Below are 25,884 nucleotides of genomic sequence, written 5' to 3'. Positions count from 1 at the left end.
ACTAACATATGTTTTGTTAAGGATGCGAACATTCACACTGGACTTATCGTGACCTTAGATCTCTGCATATGGACTTATGCATATGCATAAATTTTGTTTATAAAACGTGTTTTTTCAGATATTTTTATTAAAATTTAGTTTTAAGCGAGAGTTTTTTATACAAAATACTTACTAAAACATGGCATTACATAATAAGGCACAGTATTGTTAGGCCAAAGAAATTTTCTCATGTCCATCACGGTTTCTCCTCTCATCGCAGACATTTGTTCTGAATTTAAAATCATGTCGCCTTCGTATTTACCACTGTACATCCACATCATATCTGAAACAGTTGATTATCTTAAAACCATACTAATTTGTACTTAAATTATTAAGCATCATCAAATATTCGCCAATAACGAATATTTTTAGAATGCAATATATAGATTTATTATTTTACCTCTATCTCTTGTTGGCGATGATAAACCAATATTGGATACTGTAGATAAAAATAAGAACACAAAAACTAACATTTTGTTTTTGATTTTGAGAAAATAGATTAACAAAGAAATTGTATACGAGTTGTTTATTATTAAATTGAAACTTGTTTATATATATACTGTTTATCTTTTCCAGAAAATACGAGAGTATAGTGTAATCGGGTACGAATTATCATAAATATTAACAGCTTAATCTTTAATAATTAATTATGATAATCTGTTTTTTTCAAATATTTTTTCAATAAATTGGACCTTTGAATTGCAAATTAGCAAATTCCAAATTTCAGATTACTAAAAATGCAATTTAATGAAATTACAATTAGTAATTTTTAATAAATAAGTACAACTACGATTTTTGATTTTGTATTATTTATTAATTCTGCAACATTCTGAACACACTGAGGGTGACCTTTATTAACAAATAATAATATAAATTAATAAAATAATTTAAGACTCGTTAAGTTAATATAAATGGATTTTTTGCACCGTTCTCCCATATAATCGCGAATAAACTTTGTTATCAAAGGTCAAAATTAATTCGCATAGGTTACTCGCGAATTGATTAATTTAATTATACTAATAATAAATAATAATAAATTAATTAACAAAAATAATTTAAGATAAAACTTATAGAATTCTCTATAAAATTATTGATGAATCTTGTTTTATATACCCACAGCGTTTATGTACATTTTTGAACTCTACTGACGAGCAAATTTAGATTTAAATCTAAAAAATAGAAAAAGGGACTCTACTGACGAGCAAATAAATTAGATTTGGATCTAAAAAATAGAAAAAGGGACTCTACTGACGAGCAAATAAATTAGATTTGGATCTAAAAAATAGAAAAAGGGACTCTACTGACGAGCAAATTTAAATTTAAGTCAAGAAAATAAAAAAGGACTCTACTAATAAGCGAATAAATTAAATTTAGATCTAGAAAATAAAAAAAGGACTCTACTGACGAGCATATTTAAATTTAGATTTAAAAAATACAAAAGGGACTCTACTGACGAGCAAATAAATTAAATTTGGATCTAGAAAATAAAAAAACGGACTCTACTGACGAGCGAATTTAAATTTGGATCTAAAAAATAAAAAAATAACTCTACTGACGATCAAATTTAGATTTAGATCTGAAAAATATAAAAAGGATTCTACTGACGAGCATATTTAAATTTAGATCTAGAAAATAAAAAATGGACTCTACTGACGAGCAAATTTAGATTTAAATCTAAAAAATAAAAAAAAGGACTCTACTGACGAGCATATTTAAATTTAGATCTAGAAAATAAAAAATGGACTCTACTGACGAGCAAATTTAGATTTAAATCTAAAAAATAAAAAAAAGGACTCTACTGACGAGCAAATTTAAATTTAGATCTAGAAAATAAAAAAGGACTCTACTGACGAGCAAACTAAATACAAATCTAGAAAGTAAAAAAGGGACTCACTGACGAGCAAATTAAATTTAATACTAGATGATAAAGAAAGGACTCTATTTTTTTTTCAAAATATTGCATTAACTTCATCGAAAATTATTTGTTTTAGTTCAAATAAAACTTCAACAGTTTGCAACATTTAATACATTCCATCACTTACAATAACAATCACAGTTTACAAAATATTTAATTTTATAAATTTTCCAAAATTCATCCCTTGCAATACATAGCGTTAAGTTTCAAGATATCCTTATCGCTCAACTTCACTCTTTGGCCGATGACTTCTGACATTGCTGGATCCTGAAACCAAAAACCAAAAACATTAGCAAAATGGTGTATTAGAGTAAAGAAGTTTTACTTCACCTTGGTCACTATGGTCTTTTGTCCATTCTTCGAGAACCCATAAGCCGAGTAATGCATCACACTCGAGTAATCATAACTTACACCAAAATCTTGGACGGTGGTTGCAGCATATTTGTTGAAATTGTGCTGATGGTCTAAAACAATAAAAAAAAGACTCTACTGACGAGCAAATTTAAATTTAGTTCTAGAAAATAGAAAAAGGGACTCTACTGACGAGCAAATTTAAATTCAGATCTATAAAATAAAAAAGGGACTCTACTGACGAGCAAGTTCAAATTTAGTTTCAAACAATGAAAAAGGGTCTCTACTGACGAGCAAAATTTAAAAAGGAAGTAAAAAAGGACTCTACTGACGAGCAAAATTAAACAACTGAGAAGATGGAAAAGGACTCTACTGACGAGCAAATTAATTGATTAACTTGATAAATAAAAAAGGGACTCTACTGACGAGCAAGTTCAAATTTAGTTTCAAACAATGAAAAAGGGTCTCTACTGACGAGCAAATTTAAATTTGGATCTAGAAAATAAAAAAGGGACTCCACTGACGAGCAAAATAATTAATAACTTGAAAAATAAAAAAGGGACTCTACTGACAAGCAATTTAAATATATACGTATATGATAAAGAAAAAACTCTACTGGCGATCAAACCTAGAAATCGACCTAGAAAATGAAAAAAATAGGACTCTACAACCGAGCAAATTTAAATTTAGTTCTAAAAAATAAAAAAGGGACTCTGCTGACGAGCAAATTAATTAATAACTTTTAGTTCTAAAAAATAAAAAAGGACTCTACTGACGAGCAAAATAATTAGATACTTAAAAAAGAAAAAAGGGACTCTACTGACGAGCAAATTAATTAGGTACATGAAATATAAAAAAGGGACTCTACTGACGAGCAAATTAAATATATACGTATATGATAAAAAAGGGACTCTACTGACGAGCAAACTTAAATTTGGACTAAAAAATAAAAAAGGGACTCTACTAATGAGCAAATTAATTAGATACTAAAAAAATAAGAAAAGGACTCTACTGACGAGCAAATTTAAATTTAGATCTAGAAAATAAAATAGGGGCTCTACTGACGAGCAAATTAATAAAATAGAGAAAAATAGAGAAGAGAACAAAATTAATAATGCAATAGAAAAGAACTCTACAAGCAAGCAAATTAATAAAATTAGAAAAAAGTAATAAAAAAGGGACTCTATTGACAAGCAAATTAATAAAATTAGAAAAAAATAATGAAAAAAGACTCTACTGGCGAGCAATCTAATAAAATAATGAAAAAGGACTCTACTGACGAGCAAACAAATAAAATAGAGAAAAATAGATAATTGCACGAAATTAATAAACTAATAAAAAAGAACTCTACTGACGATCAAATTAATTAACTTGAAAAATAACAAAGGAACTCTACTGACGAGCAAATTAATAAAGTTAGAAAAAAAATAATTAAAAAAGGATTCTACTGGCGAGCAATTTAATAAAATAATAAAAAAGGACTCTACTGACGAGCAAACAAATAATAGAGAAAAATAGAGAATTGCATGAAATTAATAAACTAATAAAAATGAACTCTACTGACAAGCAAATAAATAAAATTTAAAAAAATAATAATAAAAGGACTCTACTGACGAGCAAATTTAAATTTAGTTATAAATAATAAAAAAAGGACTCTACTGGCGAGCAATCTAATAAAATAATAAAAAAGGACTCTACTGACGAGCAAACAAATAAAATAAAGAAAAATAGAGAATTGCATGAAATTAATAAACTAATAAAAATGAACTCTACTTAATTATGTGAAACAACGCCAACAAAAAATCCGATTCGCTAATTTTATGTTTTGTAGACTTTTCAAGCCATTTTGAATCGAATTTGACCAAAGTTGGAAAACGTATGTGTGTGTGTATATATGATAAAGAAGGGACTCTACTGACGAAAAATTAAAAATCGATCTAGAAAATAAAAAAGGGACTCTACTGATGAGCAAATTAACTAATTTGCCTAAACTAAATTACCTAAAATTTCAAAAAGTGACTACTGAAGAGCTCTCTAAAACTTAAATTTAGATTTAAAAAGTAAAAAGGGACTCTACTGACGAGCAAATTTAAATTTAGTTTTATAAAATAAAAAGGGACTCTACTGGCAATCAAATTTAAATTTAGTTCTAAAAAATAAAAAAGGACTCTACTGACGACCAACATTAATTATAAAGGACTCTACTGACGAGCAAATTAAATTTAAATCTAGAAAATAAAAAAGGACTCTACTGACGAGCAAATTAATTGATAACTTGAAAAATAAAAAAGGGACTCTACTGGCGCGCAAAAATAATTAATAGCTTGAAAAATGAAACAAAGGACTCTACTATCGACCTAGAAAATAAAAAAATAGGACTCTACAATCGATTACAAAAATAGGACTCTACTAATCGATAGAAGCAGAAGTGGGATCAGAAAATTTAGGGGTTGTAGTGATTCTTTTACCTCTTTTATCTCTTTTATCTACTTACTGTCTTGAATGTTTTCCCACATAATGGTGACGTAGTCGTCCCTGTCGTAGGTCGATTGCTGGTGGTAGAAGCCGATGGCGTGCAGGAATTCGTGCTGAATCGTCGCCTTTCGGAAACAACCCTTTTCGATGGCGTCTGGGGCCAGATTTAAGGTTTGGATGCCGTTTTGGAAACCGACACTGGAGTGGCAACCTGTGGTCTTACCCTGGGGGAAGAGAGATTGATGTAAGAAATCGTGAGGTCTTGGTAGAGTAGAGACAAAGTTAAAAAAGGACTCTACCGACGAGCAAATTTGAGAAAAAAAAAGACTGCTGACTCAAAAATGAATCTAGAAGATATGTAAAGGGCTCTACTGACAATCAAATTAATTTATTAATTAAAATAAAAAAGGGACTCTACTGACGAGCAAATTAAATTTGATCATAGATGATAAAATAGGGATTCTACTGACGAGCAAATTTGAGAAAAAAAAGACTGCTGACTCAAAAATGAATCTAGAAGATATGAAATTGTTCTACTGACAATCAAATTAATTTATGAATTAAGATATAAGAAAGGAGCTCTACTGAAGAGCAAATTTAATATCAACCTTGATGGTAAAAAAGGACTCTACTGACGAGCAAAATCAAAGTCAACCTAGAAGTTAAAAACAACTCTACTGACGAGCAAATTTAAATTTGGATCTGAAAATAAAAAAGGGACTCCACTGATGTGTTTGATAAAGAAAGGACTCTACTGACGAGTAAAATCAAAGTCAACTTAACACGAACAAATTTGAATATAAACCTAGAAGCAAAAAAGAGGGCTACTGGCAAGCAAATTGAATAAATAAAGGACTCTGCTGACAAACAAATCAAAAATAAATCTAGAGGATATGAAAAGAACTCTACTAACGAGCAAATTAATTAATAACTTGAAAAATAAAAATATAAAAAGGGACTCTTCTGACGAGCATATAAATTAGTTACTTAAAAAATAAAAAAACGACTCTACTGACGAGCAAATTTAATTTACTACTTGAAAAATAAAAAAGGGACTCTACTGACGAGCAAATTAACTAATTACTTAAAATATAAAAAGGTAACTCTACTGACGAGCAAATTTAAATTTAGATCTAAAAAGGTCTAAAAAAAATTAGGTCAGGAGAGACCTTTTATTTTCTAGATCGTCGGTATAGTTCCTTTTTTATTTTTTAGATCCAAATTTAAATTTGCTTGTCAGTCGAGTCCTTTTTTACCTTTTAAGTCTATAGTTAATTTGCTCGTTAGTAGAGTCCTATTTTTATCATTAATGTGATTTGTTTGTAGGTAAAGTGTTTTCTTTTTGTAGATGTACGAGCGAATCTAAATTTTGATTTAGAAAATAAGAGGACTCTACTGACAAGCAAGGTAGTCAGGTAAAAAATAAAAAAAGGTTGTAAAAAACTATAAAATTAATTATTCCTTTGCTCGGATCAGAGGTATGGATTCTTAATCTACTAATAATTAAATATGGATCTGAAATGCTGAAAAACGAACTATACAACTCTAGAGTTGCTCCACTATATTTTAAACTTTACCTGTTGTCATATAACATAAAACATGTAACCGAGAATAGCTATCTATCTTACTTACCGTAACCTGGACGTATTTGGTGTCAGAGCTGTTTTTAGGCCTAACAATCACGCAGGAGATTTTATTGAACTCGGCAACGGCTTTGTGGATGTAGTCTTCTTGTTCTTTATCTGCAAAAAGAAATAAATATTATCACTATCCTCATCTGCCTTTGGGTAATACTATCATAGGTATTTACTAAAGTATCCTGGTATGATGGCATAGGGTACATGCTTCAAGGGCCATCGGTACTTCTTGTCGATGAGGCCGTTTCTGGGGCCAAGACCCAAGACTGCCATCATTTGCTCTTGGTTCAGCACCATGTCGCCTTCGAATTTGCCACTGTTCATCCAAGCAAGGTCTAAAGTAAAAAATATTGGTTTTAGAAAGGATTCCACTGATTATAAAGGGACTCTACTGACGAGCAAATTGAATATCAATCTAAAACATCCAAGCTGCGTTTAGATTATAACTCTGTTAAGATCGGAGACATTGACTCTACATCTACAAAAAAAAATACTTTACCTACAAACAAATCACGTTAATGATGAAAAAAGGACTCTATTGACGAGCAAACTTAAATACAAACCTAAAAGGTAAAGAAAGGACTCTACTGACGAGCAATTTTAAATTTAGATCTAGAAAATAGAAAAAGAACTCTACTGACGAGCAAAATCAAAGTCAACCTGGAAGTTAAAAAAGGACTCTACTGACGACCAAACTTAAATTTGGATCTAGAAAATAGAAAAAGGGACTCTACTCACGAGCAAAAAATTAAATTTGGGTCTAGAAAATTAAAAAGGGACTCTACTGACAAGCAAAATTAAATATGGATCTAGAAAATAAAACAGGGACTCTACTGACGAGCAAATTTAAAGAGAGTTTTATAAGATAAAAAAAGGACTCTACTGACGAGCAAATTTAAATTTGGATCTAAAAAATAAAAAGGGGACTCTTCTGACGAGTAAATTTAAATTTGGATCTAGAAAACAAAAAAAGGACTCTACTGACGAGTAAATTTAAAAATGGATCTAAAATTCAAAAAAAGGGACTCTACTGACGAGCAAAATCAAATACAAATCCAAAATCTAAAGCAAGAACTCTATTGTTGAGCAAATTAAATACTAACCTAGAAAATAAAAAAGGACTCTACTGATGAGAATTTAAATATCAACTTAGAAAATAAAGAGAGGACTCTACTGACGAGCAAACTGAATCCTGTTTGAAAAATTAATTAGTATCATTCTAAAGTTTTCTCGTCAGTAAAGTCCTTTTCAAATTTTTTAAACTAAACTGGATTAGATTTTTTAAATTGAAAATTATCTTTGCTCGTCAGTAGAGTCCTTTTTAAATTTCAAAATATATTAAAAATATTTTTTATCTGAATATTTATTTAGTTTGCTTGTCAGTAGACTTCTTATGGAATATTTCAAACTAAACTGCATTATTATGCAGAATTGCAAGAATTTTAGTTGCTCGTCAGAAGAGGCCCTTTTTGTGTGGAAATTCTTATTGATTGTCAGTAGAGTCTGTTTTTATCTTTTAAGTAATTAATTAATTTGCTTGTCAGTAGAGTCCTTTTTTATTTGAAAATACTCATTGATTGTTAGTAGAGTCTCTTTTTTATCTCTTCTAGGTTGATTTTTAATTTGCATGTCAGTAGAGTCCATTTTTATCTTTTAAGTAACTAATTCATTTGATGGATTTTAAAATCGCTTTTTATTTTTTAAGTAACTAATTAAATTGCTTGTTAGTAGAGTCCTTTTTTATCATCTAGAATGTATTTAATTTGCAGGTCAGTAGAGTCCTCTTTTCTTCTTCTGGGTTTATATTTAAAATTGCTCGTCGGATTGTTATTTAATTTGCTCGTCAGTAGAGTCCGTTCTTTATTCAATTTGTTCGCCAATAAGCGAAATAAACTTTGTTGGCAAAGGTCAGAAGTGGGATGAATAATACCATTAATATTATTTTAATAATTAATTAATTAATTTACCGTCATTTTTCACCGGCAAAGCCACCACGCACGCAACAGACGCCAAAGCGACCACCAAAACTACCAAATTCATTTTTTTATATTAAATTAATTAATTTTCTTAATACAATTAATTAATTAGTTAATAATTACCGACTGTATCGTTACGATAGCTTTGCATCGCAATTTATAGATTTCAATTATCGGGTTTTTGGAAACTTTTTTGGCATTTTTATCATAGGAGATCACCAAGATTAGATTAGAACAAATAGCGTTTCGAAAAAATAATATAAGAATTGCAAACGAGCAAATTCAATATCGACCTAGACGATGAAGAAAGGACTCTACTGACGAGCAAAATATAGCGACCTCAAAAATAAAAAAAATCTACTTATGAGTAAATTCAAATATGGATCTAGAAAATAAAAAAGGACTCTACTGACGAGCAAATTTAAATTTAGATTTAGATTTAGATTTAGAAAGTGAAAAAAGGCCTCTACTGACGAGCAAAAAAAAGATTAACTTGGATGATAAAAAAAGGACTCTACTGACGAGCAAAATAAAAGTCTACGTAGAAGATTGAAAAAAAAATAATGCAGTTAATTTTAAAATATTCCATAAGAAGTCTACTGGCAAGCGAGCCAAATAAATATTCAGATACAAAATGTTTTGAACATATTTCAAAATTCCAAAGGGACTCTAACTAACGAGCAAACTAGATCTCCAATAAAAGAAAATAATCCAATATAGTTCCAATTTTTAAAAGTAATATTGCATTTAAATCAGACGAGCCGTTTAGAAGTTACTAGACTTTTATTAAATAAATGCATCCATGATGGGTCAAATAAAGTGTCGAAACGTTGTGACGTCAAATTAGTCGTATGGGGTACTATTTGAAAGGTCTCGACGACTTCAATATGAATATACTACGTCATATTAAGGACCAATTTCAGAAAGGACTCTACTGACGAGGTAATTGATTTTCCATCCGATTTTGTTCAAAATTTAAAAGGGTTTTTGTTCAAAACATTTCGTAACACTTTTATCGCTTCTCTAGCGATAATAAATTTTGCAAGTGGCTCTTGTAGACATTCTGTCTGGCAATAAGTGCTAATTTAAAAAAAAAATTAATCTTATCAAAAATTTATCCACATACGTTTCCAAATAGTCTTATCGCATCATCAGTGATAATAATTGGCCATAATTGTAATCTTATCTTATCGCTTTAAGATTTAAATTAAATTTTAATGAAATCTAAATATTTCTGATTTTCCCAAAAAAATTACATAAATATTTTGATATATAAATATATTAGGGTGGTCCTTAATATGGACATTTTCGAATTTCTTTGAGCCCTTGGGAGCAAAAAAATTCAAGAATGTCCATATTGAGGACCACCTTAATATATATATACATATATACTGACTGACTGGTTGTTTAAATAAACCTAAAAGGTAAAAAAGGACTCTACTGACGAGAAAGTTCAATGGAAACCTGGAAGACTCTACTGACGAGTAACTTAAATATTAACCAAGAAAATAAAAAAGGAGTTCACTAGCGAGCAAATTAAATATCGGCTTTAATTTTTAAAAGAGGACTCTACTGACAAGCAAATTAAAAATCATCCAAGAAAATAGAAAAAGGACTCTACTGACGAGCAGTCAAAGTCAACCTAGAAGTTAAAAAAGAACTCTACTGACGAGCAAATTCAAATTTAGATCTAGAAAATAGTAAAGAGACTCTACTGACAAACAAATTTAAATTTAGAAAAGGACTCTACTGACAAGATGGAAGATAGCGAAAAGACTCTACAGTCGAGTAACTTTAATATTAACAAAGGAAAAAAGGAGTCTACTGGCGAGCAAATTAAATATCGACTTTAATTTTTAAAAAAGGACTCTACTGACAAGCAAATCAAAAATCATCCAAGAAAATAGAGAAAGGACTCTACTGACGAGCAACGTCAAAGTCAACCTAGAAGTTAAAAAAGAACTCTACTGACAAGCAAATTTAAATTTAGATCTAGATCATATTAGTTCATGTTCTAATTCAGATAATTCGAATTATGTGATAAATGTCCTGATGATGGAACTGACATAATTTCGAAACGTCGACAATAAATACTAATTTTTTCATAAAACCTTTTAATTATTTATATATATATATATATATATATATATATATATTACTTATTAGAAACTCAACAAAATTACACATACTCATACTATAAACCTAAACAAACTTCATCTACCATTAAACGACGACTCGGATAATATCCGAAACGTAATTCTACTCGTTTATCTATGATTCTACTTCTTTTCACCCAAAACCCGAACCACGCCCTCCTCTACCTCACCAATCCGCACACAGATGCCACCTTCATTAATCTTTCGTCTCTCTCCGTGACGTCACGAGCCGAACGCGTGTGCGATCGGCCGCCGTCGACCAATCGAATACAAGCAAAGAAGCGGCGCGACCGCACGGACGTGTTTATTAAAATCGCGCACATGTGCCACAATAATTATGATAAATAATAATAATAGATTGATAATAGTTATTAATTATTAATTAGTTTTTATTATTAATTAGTTTTTTAATTAGTTCAGTTAGTTGTTATGCAGATGATTAGACATTTGTTGTGTAAATTGTTAACGAAAGTGATTCGGCGAGTTTAATGTGATTGTAATGATGGATAACACTGAAATCAAAGTGAGTTAATAATAGATTTATTTGTTGATATTATTTAATATTTCTATACGTTTATTTATATATATATACATATTTATTTATATTTAAATTTTATATATAATTTTATATATAATATATATTTTTATATATAAAATATATATATATATATATATATATATTATATATATATTAAATTAATTTCGATTTCCAACATAACATTGCACGTACGTTTTTTTATATTTTACGTAAAATAAATTTATTTAAATCCAAAAACAATTATATTTATATTTATATATGAGTTTTTATATATATATATATATATATATATATATATATATAGATATATTATATACGTTTTTTACGCGTTTTTATATATATATATATATATATATATATATATATACGTTTTTTTATACTTTACGTAAAATAAATGTATTTAAATTCCAAAAACAATTTATATATATTTATAATTATATATATATATATATATTATATTTATATGTATATTTATACGTATATGTTTGTATTAAATGTATAATTTATGTGTATGTGTATAAAGTTGTATATATATACACATATGAGATGAGAAAAAGAGAGAGCATGATTAATGTTTATATGCATATGAATGTGTTAGAAAGAGATAGAGTGATTTCTTTATGTTACATAAATTTTATTGAATTTTAAAAACAAAATAAACAACAATTATTATTTATTAAACTTACAATATTATTTTAAAAATTAAATTAAATTTATTATATTTTTTATAATTTTATTTAATTTGATATAAAATGGCTAACGTCTGTTTAATTTTTTGTCGTAAATTTATTAAGGTATTTATTAATTAATGGAGGTTTTCTATTAAATTTATATTTTTATTTTATAAACTGTATATATATATATATATGTATATATATATATATATATATATATATATATATATATATAATATAAAAAATTTATATATCTAGGGTTTTCTACATGTGTGTAAGGTTGTATAAATGTTAAAGCGAAAGAGACAGATTTATATAATTGTATGAGAAAGAAAGAGGGAGAAGATGATTATGGATGTGTACATTTTATTAATTTCATTATTTTTCAAATACAAGATAAACATTTTTATTTTTGTGTGTATATTTATTGAATTAAATTAAATTTATTAAATTTTTTTTACATTAATAATGATTTAATATAAAATGACTAACGTCTTTTTAATTTTGGTATAAATTTATTAATATTCTAAAAAAGTTTTTCTATTAAATTTATATTTTTATTTTATAAATTCGTATATATTTATATATATACAAAATTATTATTTGTTATTATTATTATTATATATTATCTGTATATATATTATGCATGTGTGTAAGGTTGTATATATGTTAAAGCGAAAAAGAGACAGATTTATATAAATGCATGAGACAGAAAGAGATAGAAGGTGATTATGGATGTATATACATTGCATATTATATTTTATCAATTTTATTATTTTTTTTAAATACAAAATAAAGGACAATTTTAATATTGTATATATATTCATATACTTAAATTATTTTTCTATAAAATTTAATTTAATACCAAATCGGTCGGTTAAAACTTAGTTGTATTTTTAATTTCTAAATACATAAAAAATATAAAATATATTACAGAGTAAGCGAGACAGATTTATAGAAATATGTGAGAGGGAAAGAGAGAAGGCGATTATGGATGTGTATTATATTTTATTAATTTTATTGTTTTAATACAAAGTTCATGACAATATTAATATTGTGTAAACATATTTATGTACTTACATTAATTTTTTTTTATAAAATTCAATTTTTAAATAATAATATATTTCAATTTAATATATAAAAGCTAACTTCGGGAATCTTTGTTGTCTTTTAATTTCTAAATACGTAAAAAATATATATTATACGTATATATATATAAATAGTTGATTTATACATATAAATTTATTTTCTATTTTTTATTACTATTATCTGATAAACGCTGACATAGTCAAAATATAAAATATATTACAGAGTAAGCGAGACAAATTTATATGAATGTGTGCGAAAGAAAGAGAGAGAAGGTAATTATGGATGTATGTATATATTGTATATTAAATTTTATTATTTTTTAAATACAAAGTACATAACAATTTTAACATTGCGTATATATTTATATAGTTAAATCAATTATTTTTATAAAATTTAATTTAATATCCAATCGATCGGTTAAAATTATGTTATTTTTTAATTTCTAAATACTTAAAAAAATATATTATATGTATATATATATAAATTTTAATTTTATTCAAACGTATATATATATATATATATATATATATATATTTACATTTTATTACAATTATTTTATAAACACGTTTATATACAAAATATAAAATTTATTACAGAATAAGCGAGACAGATTTATATGAATGCGTGAGAAAGAAAGAGAGAGAAAGTTATTATTTTTCAAATACAAAGTTCATTACAATTTTAATATTGTATATATATTTATTTACTTAGATTAAATTCTTTCATAAAATAATAATTTTTATAATATAAATTGGCTAACGTCGGTTAAAACTTTATTTTTAATATCTAAATAATTAAAAAAAAATTATATGTATATATATGTAAATATTTATTTTATTTATACATATATATTTATTATTTACATTTTTATCTCATAAACACTTTTATATACAAAATATAAAATATATTACAGAGTAAGCAAGACAGATTTATATGAATGCGTGAGAAAGAAAGAGACAGAACGATTATATCATATTAATTTCATTAGATTTTCAATTCCAAAATAGATAACAATTTTACTATTGTCTATTATGAATTTATTAAAAAATTCACATACATTTTTAATATATATATTTTTTTAACTATTTATGAAAATTCTTATTATTTTCTATTATCGATTTCAATAATTCGTTTTGATTGTCAGTAGAGTTCTTTTTTTATAATTACATAAATTATTTGGATAAAAAATTAACTTCCAATATATATATATATATATATATATACATATATTATTATTTCTGACGCCATTTGCTACAAAATGTCCTCAAATATAAAAACATACTTTATAAATAATAATACGGCCTCAGAATTCTAATTAAGTTAAAATACTCTAAATACTTAAATAACATACATATAATTATGTATGCATATATTTGTGTATATATGTATACATAATACATATATACATATGTATTTATAAATGAATAAATTAAAGTCGCCGAGACTTGTTTTCTCTCCTCGGAAACCAATACATTAAAAAACACAATCTCGTTTATAAAAATAAACATATACATATAAAAGTATTAATATATATATATATATATGCATATATATATATATATATATATATATGTATATATATATACATTATGAATGTATATATGTGTGTGCAATAAATTTAGTAATAAACAAATCAAATAATAATTGTAAAGTCATCCATTTTGTATCAAAAGTTTTACTCTGAAGTTGTTATATATACACATATATATATATATATATATATATATATATATATATATATATATATCTATTATATTGACGAATTAATTATTTATACGTAAAAAAAAATTAAAAAAAATAAAAAACGAAAAGTATTTAATATTGAAATAATGCTTACATACAAAAAATATAAATTGAAAATATGACATTTAAATAAATGCACATAATTACCCATAATTATTTATAACAATTTTTATTGTTATTATTGGGATAAACTAATATGAATTAAATTAAAAAATGGCCGCTTTCAACTGTCAACTGCCATTATTAACAATTAATATGAACAATTATTATGAACAATTAAAATTAAAATTAAAATTAAAAAACGTGACTTTTAAATACATCCAATTGTGATAAACAAATGCTTTTTAAGGCAAATTATTTATAAAAATTACAAAAATTACTATAATTGTAAAAAATATAAAAACAATAAACATAAATAATTAAAATTAAAATTAAGAATAAAAATTTTAATACACCCAATTGTGTAAAACAAATGCTTTTTAAGGCAAATTATTTATAAAAATTACAAAAATTACTATAATTGTCAAAAATATAAAATGGCCGCTTTCAACTGTCAATTGAAATTATTAACAATAAACATAAATAATTAAAATTAAAATTAAAAATGGAAATTTGAATACACACAATTGTTATAAACAAATGCTTTTTAAGGCAAATTATTTATAAAAATTACAAAAATTACTATAATTGTCAAAAATATAAAATGGCCGCTTTCAACTGTCAACTGCCATTATTAACAATTAACATAAATGATTAAATGTAAAACTAGCTGTAAGTGGAATTCTGTCTTAAGGCAATTGAGGCATCGTGCCTTGAGGCAAATTGCTGGAACTTCCCGTACCAAAAATTATTATTTTTTTAAAAACGATTAACATTTTTGAAAAAATTTTACTTCGAAAAAATAAGATTTTTTAGAAATTTTAAATTGGACAAAAAATTACTTTTTTTGAAAATAAAATTTTTTTAAAAAAAAAAAATTTTAAACAATTTTTTTTATAAAATTTTTTTTTGGAAAAAATGTTATCTTCATTTTGATATATTTTGGAAGATCTGAACTTTTTTTCAAAGCAATCGTACTGCTTTAACTGCATAGAGACAAAATATAAAGCGCGTAAGCGCCGCGTCGCTGTCTAACAGAAAAACAATGGTACGGAACCCATAGGAATGTAAACAAAACTTATACTTATTGTAAAAATCTCAATAAAATATCTGATAATTTGATATGCATATGTCTAATGTCTAATGATTATTGTTGACCGCCAAATGTTATTTTTTTTAGTTTTTTTTACTAGATCTCCGAAACCGCTAGTCCTATCTTCATGAAAATTTGATCAAATCTTCATCTTGTTAATACAAGTAAAATGTTTTTTGAACTATACAAATCGAACGCTCCGTTCTCTTAAAAACTAAGTTACCGTTTTTGGCCCTTTTTGCCCCATATCTTCGGAACGGCTAGAATGTTTTTTGAATTATTCAAATTGCTTTATCCGTGTTCCCGAAATCGTCGACGAAAATTTGTATCCGAACACACACACATGCACGCACACACACACATACACACACACATACATCAATTTTCTCCAAGGTATGCCAACATATTCAGTAACCTCTGAAACGTGAAGATATATAAAAATTTTCATTTTCGATTTTTTTGCGATTACTTACCCTATGGAAAGTTAATTATAAATAAATCAATTTATGATCTCCAGAACATTAACAATCGTCATTTCATTTCGAATCAAATTCCAAAAAAAAAATAGTTGCCAAATTTACACAAAATTGAAAAAGTGCTCCCGCATAGTCACAGTCTAAACGCATTTGCAAATAATTCTGTGCGACATTTTCACTTATACTGTGCTCAGTTGGCGGCATTTTCACATTTTTCAATAATTTTCACAAAATTGGAAAAGTGCTCCAGTACACAAACAGTCTAAACGCACTTGCGTAAGCATTTGTACCAGAGTGGCGCTTAGACTGTGCTTAGCCTGGGTGATTTTTTGAATTTTTAGTCCAAAATTACAAAAAAAAATTTTTGAAAAAAAATTTGAAACAAAAAATTTTTTTTTTCCAAAATCAATTGTTTTGTTGAAAAAAGCAGAAAGTTCTTTGAATCATTTAAATCGGACGCTTAGTTCTCTCAAAAACAGCCATTTTTTTTAAATTTAGCTCTGTAACTCCGAAACCTCTGGGCCTACCTTTGCCAAAAACTAATCAGCACATCTCCCTATCAATAGGAATCGAATGTTTTTTAAACCATTCAAATCGGTTGATCCGTTCTCTCAAAAATTCGCTTTCTATTTTTTGCACTCTTTGCTCCATATCTCCGTAACGGCTGGACCTACCTTTGCCAAAAACTAATCAGCACATCTCCCTATCAATAGGAATCGAATGTTTTTTAAACCATTCAAATCGGTTGATCCGTGCGCCCGAAAACGTGGACGAAAAAACGCGGACATACAAAACACACACACACACACACACACACACACATCCATTTTTTCTGAGGTATGCCAAAATGTTCAGAAACCTTCAAAACGTCGAGAAATGTAAAAATTTTTGATTTCGATTTTTGGACGATTACTATAACTTACCCTACGGGAAGTTAATTAAAAATAAAAATTTAAATACACACAATTGTTATAAACAAATATTTTTAAGACAAATTATTTATAATAATTACAAAAATTACTATAATTGTCAAAAATATAAAATGGCCGCTTTCAATTGTTAATTGAAATTACTAACAATAAACATAAATAATTAAAATTAAAATTAAGAATAAAAATTTAAATACACACAATTATGATATTCAAATATATCCATAAACAAGTACATATTATTTATAACAATTATTATTATTACCATTGTTATTGTTATTATCGTCAGAAAATAATTGAAACATCGAAAATAGATTAAATTCCAAAAGTATCTCGTGAAATCACGAGGTGCTCCTATTTATATATTATACGTTTAAATTCGAACCAATACACTAAACCCACACACAAATCGGATGATGTATACATACATAAAATACAAATATGTATATATAGTGTATATGGTGAATATGTATATTTCGTTCGTGTGTGTTCGTAGTCAGTTCGTTCGAACGAGAGAGAGAGGGAAAGATAGATTTTAGAGAGAGAGTGAGAGAGAGAGGGAATTCGTTGATCGAATGTACGCGCAGTATGTAATATATGTAAGGTATATCGAATCGATTAATTTTAAATTGAATTTTGAAACAAAAAACTAATTTTGAAATTATATTATATAGATTAACTATTGGCAAATTATATGAATATGTCTCGATTAACAAAATAAAGATTTCCACTAAAATTCGTAAAAATTGTCTAATTGTGTTGTATAAATATATAAAATTTACAATTTACAATTTCGGTATATTGAACGACTTGTAACGGATAACACATAATGCTAATTTAGGTTTCCATATTTTGAAGTTTAAATTATAACACACTGATGATGAGACAAACCTAGTCTCGAAACGTTTGTGAAAATTATTATTTAATAAATAGTGCAAAAAAAAGAGTATTGTTCGTTCGTATTTCCAAATTAATATATAAAATTTAAAATATTTAAATTTTTAACAATTTTTTTCGCTTAAGGTTAAAATAATATGGATATTTACAAAAGTAATAAATTGTAAATAAATACATATGCAGATACATATACATAAATACTTTTAGCCAGATGTATATATAATATTGTACCATATTTTTAAAACGATAAATCTTTGCCTAAATAAATCTGTAATAAATATTATTAATTTATATCATTTTTATGCTTAAACATAAATTTTATTATTAGTTTTTTTTACTAAATATTATATTTCAGTAATTCCTGAAAATTTCCTATTTCTGGAATGATTTTTCTGGATTTTTTGTATGTTTGAATGTGTTTTTATTTGTATTGTTTAAAATAAAACTGGTATCGAAAAGTTAGGAAATTTAAAATTTTTAAAAGCTTCAAAAGTTTTTGAAATCTGAAAAAATCTAGATCTTTAAGAATTTTGTAATTTTTCAAAAAAACGTTTTTTTTTATTTTAAATTTGCTTGAAAATTTAATTTTTTTCAATACCATCGCGTTTTTAATTATCGAAGCGCGTTAGCGCCGCATCGCACTTTAACGGGTAAACTTTTTTTTTATTTTAATATCTTTTACAACTGCTAAATAACGTAACATCTAGTGACATAATATAAATAAAATATAGTACAAAATTAAGGATAGTATATCCATTGAAATATTATCCGTATTATGATAATTTAATATAAAATAAAAAGCAAGTAATGATAATAATAAAATTAATAAATATAATGAATAACATTTGTGAATAATGGAAATATTACCAGAAAAACAATATAGTAGAATTTTATCAATAAATGACAAACAATAAATATAACAATCAATTTTACATTTTGGTAGTACAAATAAAATGTTTTTTGAATCATTCAAATCGGTTAATCCGAGTGCCTAAAATCGTCGACGAAAATTTGTATCCGCACACACACACCCAGACATCCATTTTTTCTAAGCCATGGCAAAATGTTCAGAAACCTTTGAAACGTAAGGATATGAAAAAAAAAATTAACAAAAAAAACAGTTTAAAAAAACAGTTTTTATATTTTTGTAACTTTATATAATTGTAATTATTTTGGAGTTGTTGAATGATGAAACATATCAAGTGACGAAACGTATAAATAATGAATTCGTCAATTTAAAGTTAATATTTGCAGTCATTTTGTTGTTTATTTAATTCATATTATTTTATCCTAATAATAATAATAATTATTATTGTTATAAATGATTAGGTGGATTTGTTTAAATGTAATATTTTGAATTTATATTTTTTGTATGTAAGAATTATTTAAATATTAAATACTTTTCTTTTTTTGTTAATTTTTTTTTTCAAAAATGGAGGTGGTATCAAAACTTTTGGAAAAGCTTTGTGTTTTAGTTGTTGTTTTTCACAAAAAAGTAAACTAGATTATATATCTGCTATATTTATGTTTAAATTTATTATACACTTGAAGATCATTTCTTAAATTTTATTGATATACAACAAAAAAGCAACACCATAATTTTCTTAAATAAATTTTATATTTAAATATTTTAATAATTCAAACTACAAATATGTAATCGCGCTATAAAAACATTTTTATTTTATTCTTTAAATTCGTTTCAAATTCCACTGAATAACTTTTATTAGAAAATACCGAGAAAAAATAATACACACACTTGTACAAAAAATATATATGTATATATACATTTGTATTATGTATATATAAATGTATATATGTATTATGTTTCTGAGTGCGAGAACGAGATATCGATATGAAACGAGCGAGACGAAAAGCATATTAAACGGGAGAATTATTTGTGAAATCCGCCGAATGTCAAACTGTTTTAAAACTTATTTTATACATAACAAACTGTGGGGACCGATCGAATTAAGAATAATAATAAACACTAATTTGTCTTCAATTTGAATTTATTTTCGTTTCATATTAGTCACATGTAATTAAAACAAACTCGATATAAAAATACAAAGGTAGAAACAAACTACTACTAAAACTTCAAAAATATAAAGAAGACAAATTGAAAAGAATTGCAAATGAAAAATAATTATGGCTGTCTTCAACTCTTAACTTCAAATTGTTATTTTTTTATTTATTCCATTACCTTATAAGCTTATTATTAATTAAAAATGAAATTTTGGAACAAAAGACAATCTTCAAATTATATTATATATACATTTACCTATTGGCAAGTAATATGAATAAGTCTCGATTAACAAAACAAACATTTTGACTGAAATTCGTGAAAGTTGTCTAATGGTTTGTTGTATAAATATATAAAATTTATATTATATTGTAAATTCATGAATTCATTTTTGATTTTGCATTTAAATATTTTTAATTCTAATTAACATACATGTATCTTTGAAAACTATTGATTTAGTATGTAGTGTAGCTTGTTTTTAATAATTTATCAATAATTAAACATATTGTAATAATAGAATTTAAAATTTTGACAGTTTTTACAAAATGGCTGCTTTCAACTGTCAACTGCCATTAACAATCAAAATAAACAATTTAAAATGATTTACATACATTGCATTTAAATATAACATAGGCAATAGACATAAATAAATACAATTAATTACAAACACGTATTTATAACAATTATTGTTATTGTCGCTAAAATATATTCAACAACGAAAGTTTACAAAATGGCCGCTTTCAACTGTCAACAGTCATTAACAATTAAAATAAACATTTTATAATTAAAATCATTACATTTAAATACATAGGCAAAAGGTAGATACAAATACAAATATAAAGAGTTAACAAAGTACAAAATGAATTATGAAATATAATAATAATAAAATATTTTCAACAACGAAAGTACAAAATGGCCGCTCTCAACTGTCAACTGTTAAAAAAATCTTTATATATAAAATAATTGTTAAACTATTCATTGCACAAAATTTTAAGTTTTTATATAATAAAACATTGTAATATTAAAATCTTGAAAAACAATAACAATTTGACTTTTGACATCTATTATGTTATTATTTATCAATATTACTTGATGTTAATAATTTAGCAGTTGTAATAATTATTGAAATTTAAAAAAAAAATTACAAGATGACTGTTTTCATCTGTCAAATGTCATTAACAATTAAGAAAAACATTTTATAAAGAAAATAATTATTTCAAATACAGAAGTAATACGTACAAGCAAGTACTAACAATATTAATTACAGATACGTATTAATAACATTTATTGCTATTGTCATTAAAATATTTTTAACAAAGAAAGTATTCAAAATGGCCGCTTTCAACTGTCAACTGTTGAAAAAATCAATATATAAAATAATTGTTCCAAAATTTTGCATTTATATATAATATCTCAATTGATATTTTTATAATTTACAGAAAGTTTGTTTTGAAAAAATATTTTTTAATTGTTTATATATATCACGTTGAAAGTTTTTCAAAAAGTTTTTGATCGATTTTTTTTTCATTTCCTCAAAATTCCCAAAATTTATATTTAAATAATTATTCAAATATTAAATATTTAAATACTGATTTGGAAGCGGATCAATTCAAAATACAAATTTTTTTAAGAAGTTTGTTAAAAGATGAATGCGAAATATAATTTTTGAAGATTTTTTAATAATTAAAATACAACTATTTAATTTTCAAAATTTTAAACAATATTCTTATTTTTTTCCTAATTTAGTACAAAAATCTTAAACAAATTATGTATACATTTATACACCTGATAATTATATATCGGGGACATGTATGATAACATTTACCAATGATTAAAATATTTACATATACATTTATGTGTATATCTATATATGTATATATATATATATATATATATATAAATTTATATATGCATAAATGTATTATAAATGCTAAAAGTATTCTCAAATAACTCGATATACACATTTATATATACATATATACATATATAAATGTAATATGCTATAAATATACACGAAGGTTTCAAAGCAGGGTTTAAAAACCTTAATACACAAAATTTTATGAAAACAATGTTTGATATAATTTTTACACAATATTTGCATTTTAACTATTTATCATGTACGTTTCTACGCTTTATGTGAGTCATTATTTATTTATTTATTTTTGAAAATATAGCCCACAGATTTCTTTCAAGAGGACTCAAAAATACAATTTTTTTACATTATTAATAACAATTAAAATATATACAAAATTACAATATATAGTTAGTAACATAAAATGCTTAACATAAAATTACATATAATGCAGAATGTAAAAATATTATTTATTTACAGAATAAGATAAAATAATGAGATATTTGAAAAGAAAATAAAAAGGTTAACTTTAATTTAGCACGTTAAACCAGAAAAATTTAATTTGAAACCAGAAAAATACAAAACAAAAAATTTTTTTTTGAAAATAAAAAAGCGCTTTTGTAACTTTTTTTTAATAAAAAAAACAGTATTTGATAGTTATTGTTTATGATAGCGATTAAAATAGTCGAATTTATTGAAATAACTAGAAGTTACAATAAATTTTAACGTTAAAATATTTTTTATAGAGAAATTAAGAAAACAAGTTATAGTATTATGTTTTATAATATATTTATGAATTTTTATAATTGACGGTATATTATTTTAATTTCTGGCACATCTCAACTGCTTTTCGACAATAATAACGTAGACATTTAATTTGTTATTCAGTTTTTTTTTTAATTACTATATTTGTTACAACTGCTAAATAATTTAACATCTAGTGACAATAATGAACAATAACGTAAATTTAAATAAAAAGAGTACTAAATAAATGATAGTATTCATAATCATGGATTTATTATACATATTCTAATATTATCTGGGCTCATAAGTAAATTGAAATATTTGGCAAACACTTCAAAACCAGGAAAAAACAAAATCAAATTTTTTGAGAGTAAAAAAACGCTTATGATATTTTTTTAATAAAAAAAACAGTATTTGATTGTTATTGTTCATGATGAGAAATGAAATAGTCGAGTTTATGAAAATATCTAAAAGTTTCAATAAATTTTGACGCCAAAGAATTTTTTTGAAAAATTAAGAAAACAAATTATCTTATTTTATATTTTATTTATGAATTATTATAGTTGACACTGCTTTTCGACAATAATAATGTAGACATATCATTTTTCTTACTTATAATCATGAATTTATAATACATATTTTAATATTATCTGGGCTCATAAGTAAATAGAAATATTTGGCAGATGACAGTTTTCATTTGTTTTCAATGCCAAAAAATTTCTCAAATATTTTCAATGTCAAACAATGACATGTCGTTTTTTGCATTTTTTTCCATTTATTTCTACTATATTACTACTTTTCTATAAATCAAAAAACTCTAAAAAATTTCTTGGACATACTTCAGAAAGATTTATCAAAATCCGAATAATCGTTTAGGAGGAGTATATTTACATACGTGATTACAGAAGAATTTTATATATAAGATATATTTCAAAGTAACTAGCAGCCCATTCGTCTAATAAAAATGTAATAAAGTATTTAAGAACTTCTATTTATACGTTTCGACACCAGATGCGTGTCATCATTCAGCGACTACAATAAATTTGAAAAATTTTACTAGTTATAAAAAGAATTATAAAATGATTCTAATTATGATATAGAGAAACATTATACATACCACCAGGACAAAAACACTTAATAAAGTTTTTTTTTTTTAAATTAAACTTGTAACATATTAGAAAAGGACATTTTTTTGAAAAAAAATAAAGAATAATTACAACTTTAAAAACATTTTGAAAAATGTTTTGCACTGTAACATATAAATAAAAGTTCTTAAATATTTTATTACTTTTTTATTTGAAGAATGGGCTGCTAGTTACTTTGAAATTTGTTTTAACGTCAAAAAAACTATCAATATATAAGATATATATATATATATATATATATATATAAAATATATATATATATATATATATATATATATATATATATATATATATATATATATATATATATATATATATATATATATATATATATATATATAATTATTTATTTATTAAGGTTTTTAATCCCTGCTGCTTCGAATGTTTTGTGTGCCCCTTCAAAGCAATATGAACTTTCATACGAATGTATTGCTCGTGCTCTTATACATATATCTATATACAACACATTTCAATATACATACATATATACATTTTATATATATGTATATTCGTACAGTCGTTCAATTAATTCCCGTCGCAGTCACGAGATGCGCCACCGGTCTGATTTGTTTCAATTGATTGCACGAGTGTTTGTTTAGTCACGATTATCAAAATTACATGAAAATGGAATTAAGTTGAAAAATTAGTTTCTCTTATTGAAAAGGATAAAATCTACATTAAATTTGTAATAGATAATATTATCTATATTGTTATGAATAACATTATGGTAAGAATATTACACGACTTATACAACCATAATTTTTTTAAATCAAATTAACGTTTGTATAGTAAAAAATTTGGTCAATATGAAATAACCCTAAATATTAATTTTAAAAAAAATTTAGTCGTTCAAAACACATTCAACTTTTATTTATTATTGAATAAATTTATTTTATACTTTTATTTTATTTCATATTGTGAAAAAAGTAAATAGGAAAAAAATATAATCATTTGTTTATAATGTTGACAGTTGAAGGCGGCCATTTTTATTTGCATTTGATTTTTTTAAACTAATTGTAATAAGTAATGAGTATTTATTAGTGTTTGTTTATAAAAATTGTTAGATATATACATATATAGATTTTTTTCAATTTTAATTGTAATTTAAAACGTTTTTGTTCATTGTTTTATTGTTTATTGTTAACAGTTGATAGCGGCCATTTTGTCGTTTAGTTGTTCAAAGCGGCCATTTTTATATTATTAAAATAATTTTGATATATTTAAACATTTTTTTATAAATAATGAATATTTATTAGTTTTATTTATAACAATTAGATATATACATATATAAATGAAATCTATTCATTTTAATTTAAATTTAAAACATTTTTTTTTAATTGTTAATAATGGCAATCGCGGCCATTTTGTCGTTTAATTATTTTAATTATATTAACACAATTAACAATAACAATAATTGTCATTATCGATAATCGGCTATAAAAAGTATTTGTTTATAACTGTTGGATATATCTAAATATATATAATGAGTATAATTTAAATTGTTTATATTAATTGTTAATAATGGCGCTTGACAGTTGAAAGCAGCCATTTTGCTGTTTAAATTTTTTAATAATAATTATCATAAATAATTATAAGTAATTATGAAGATTTGTTTATAACACTTGGATTAATATGTTTAAATCTAATGTTTTTAATTTTAATTATATTTATAGTTTAAGTTGTTTTTATTAATAGTTAATAATGGCGCTTGACAGTTGAAAGCGGCCATTTTAATTTTTATTATATATAATAATGTGATATTTATATTTAAATATTATAATTCAGACAACTTACACATATTTTAACAATTATTTAATTTATACATTAAAAAAATTATCGTTTAATTAATATTAATAGTTTTAAAGTGCTGAATTAAGTAATTTTTAGATAAAAAAAATATACAACGCTGAATTTTTGAATAAATAAATTAATTACTATAAATAATATAGTTGTTATACTAGTATTTCGAACCATATGCACCTAGAACTCAAAATATTATGAATTATAATGTTTAATGTGAATATTTTTAATCTTAA

At 24.8% G+C, this 25,884-nt stretch overlaps 2 protein-coding genes across 2 annotated transcripts in view; one reads left to right on the top strand and one right to left on the bottom strand.

Moving 5' to 3' along the window:
• Nucleotides 1–2,131: 2,131 nt before the first annotated feature.
• LOC113386398 (zinc metalloproteinase nas-8-like) lies at nucleotides 2,132–8,457 on the bottom strand. The gene is made up of 6 exons (XM_026624179.1): nucleotides 8,385–8,457; nucleotides 6,591–6,752; nucleotides 6,413–6,522; nucleotides 4,800–5,004; nucleotides 2,285–2,418; nucleotides 2,132–2,221 (listed from the first exon to the last, which is right to left on the bottom strand). The coding sequence occupies exons 1-6, from the start codon at nucleotides 8,455–8,457 to the stop codon at nucleotides 2,132–2,134; spliced, it is 774 nt and encodes a 257-aa protein (XP_026479964.1).
• Nucleotides 8,458–10,952: 2,495 nt separating this feature from the next.
• LOC113386397 overlaps nucleotides 10,953–25,884 on the top strand; it is a 108,530-nt gene continuing 93,598 nt past the window's right edge. Inside the window, exon 1 of the mRNA XM_026624178.1 lies at nucleotides 10,953–11,072. Coding sequence (XP_026479963.1) covers nucleotides 11,049–11,072 — 24 coding nt within the window. The 5' untranslated portion in view covers nucleotides 10,953–11,048. The remainder of the gene's footprint in view (nucleotides 11,073–25,884) is intronic.

Source organism: Ctenocephalides felis, unplaced genomic scaffold, assembly GCF_003426905.1.
Source record: "Ctenocephalides felis isolate EL2017-DRISC unplaced genomic scaffold, ASM342690v1 CF-g0.4_SCAFFOLD_03571, whole genome shotgun sequence".
Taxonomy (NCBI): Eukaryota; Metazoa; Arthropoda; class Insecta; order Siphonaptera; family Pulicidae; genus Ctenocephalides; species Ctenocephalides felis.
The sequence above is the reverse complement of the archived record's forward strand: the minus strand, read 5'-3'. Positions and strand labels throughout refer to the sequence as shown.

Excerpts from the sequence above, each read along its gene's own strand:
- LOC113386398 (XM_026624179.1), bottom strand. The coding sequence starts at position 8,457 with ATGAATTTGGTAGTTTTGGTGGTCGCTTTGGCGTCTGTTGCGTGCGTG. Across the intron at positions 5,005-6,412 it reads CCAAATACGTCCAGGTTACG|GGTAAGACCACAGGTTGCCA; the intron begins GTAAGTAAGATA and ends CTCTTCCCCCAG. Across the intron at positions 2,222-2,284 it reads AAAAGACCATAGTGACCAAG|GATCCAGCAATGTCAGAAGT; the intron begins GTGAAGTAAAAC and ends TTTTGGTTTCAG.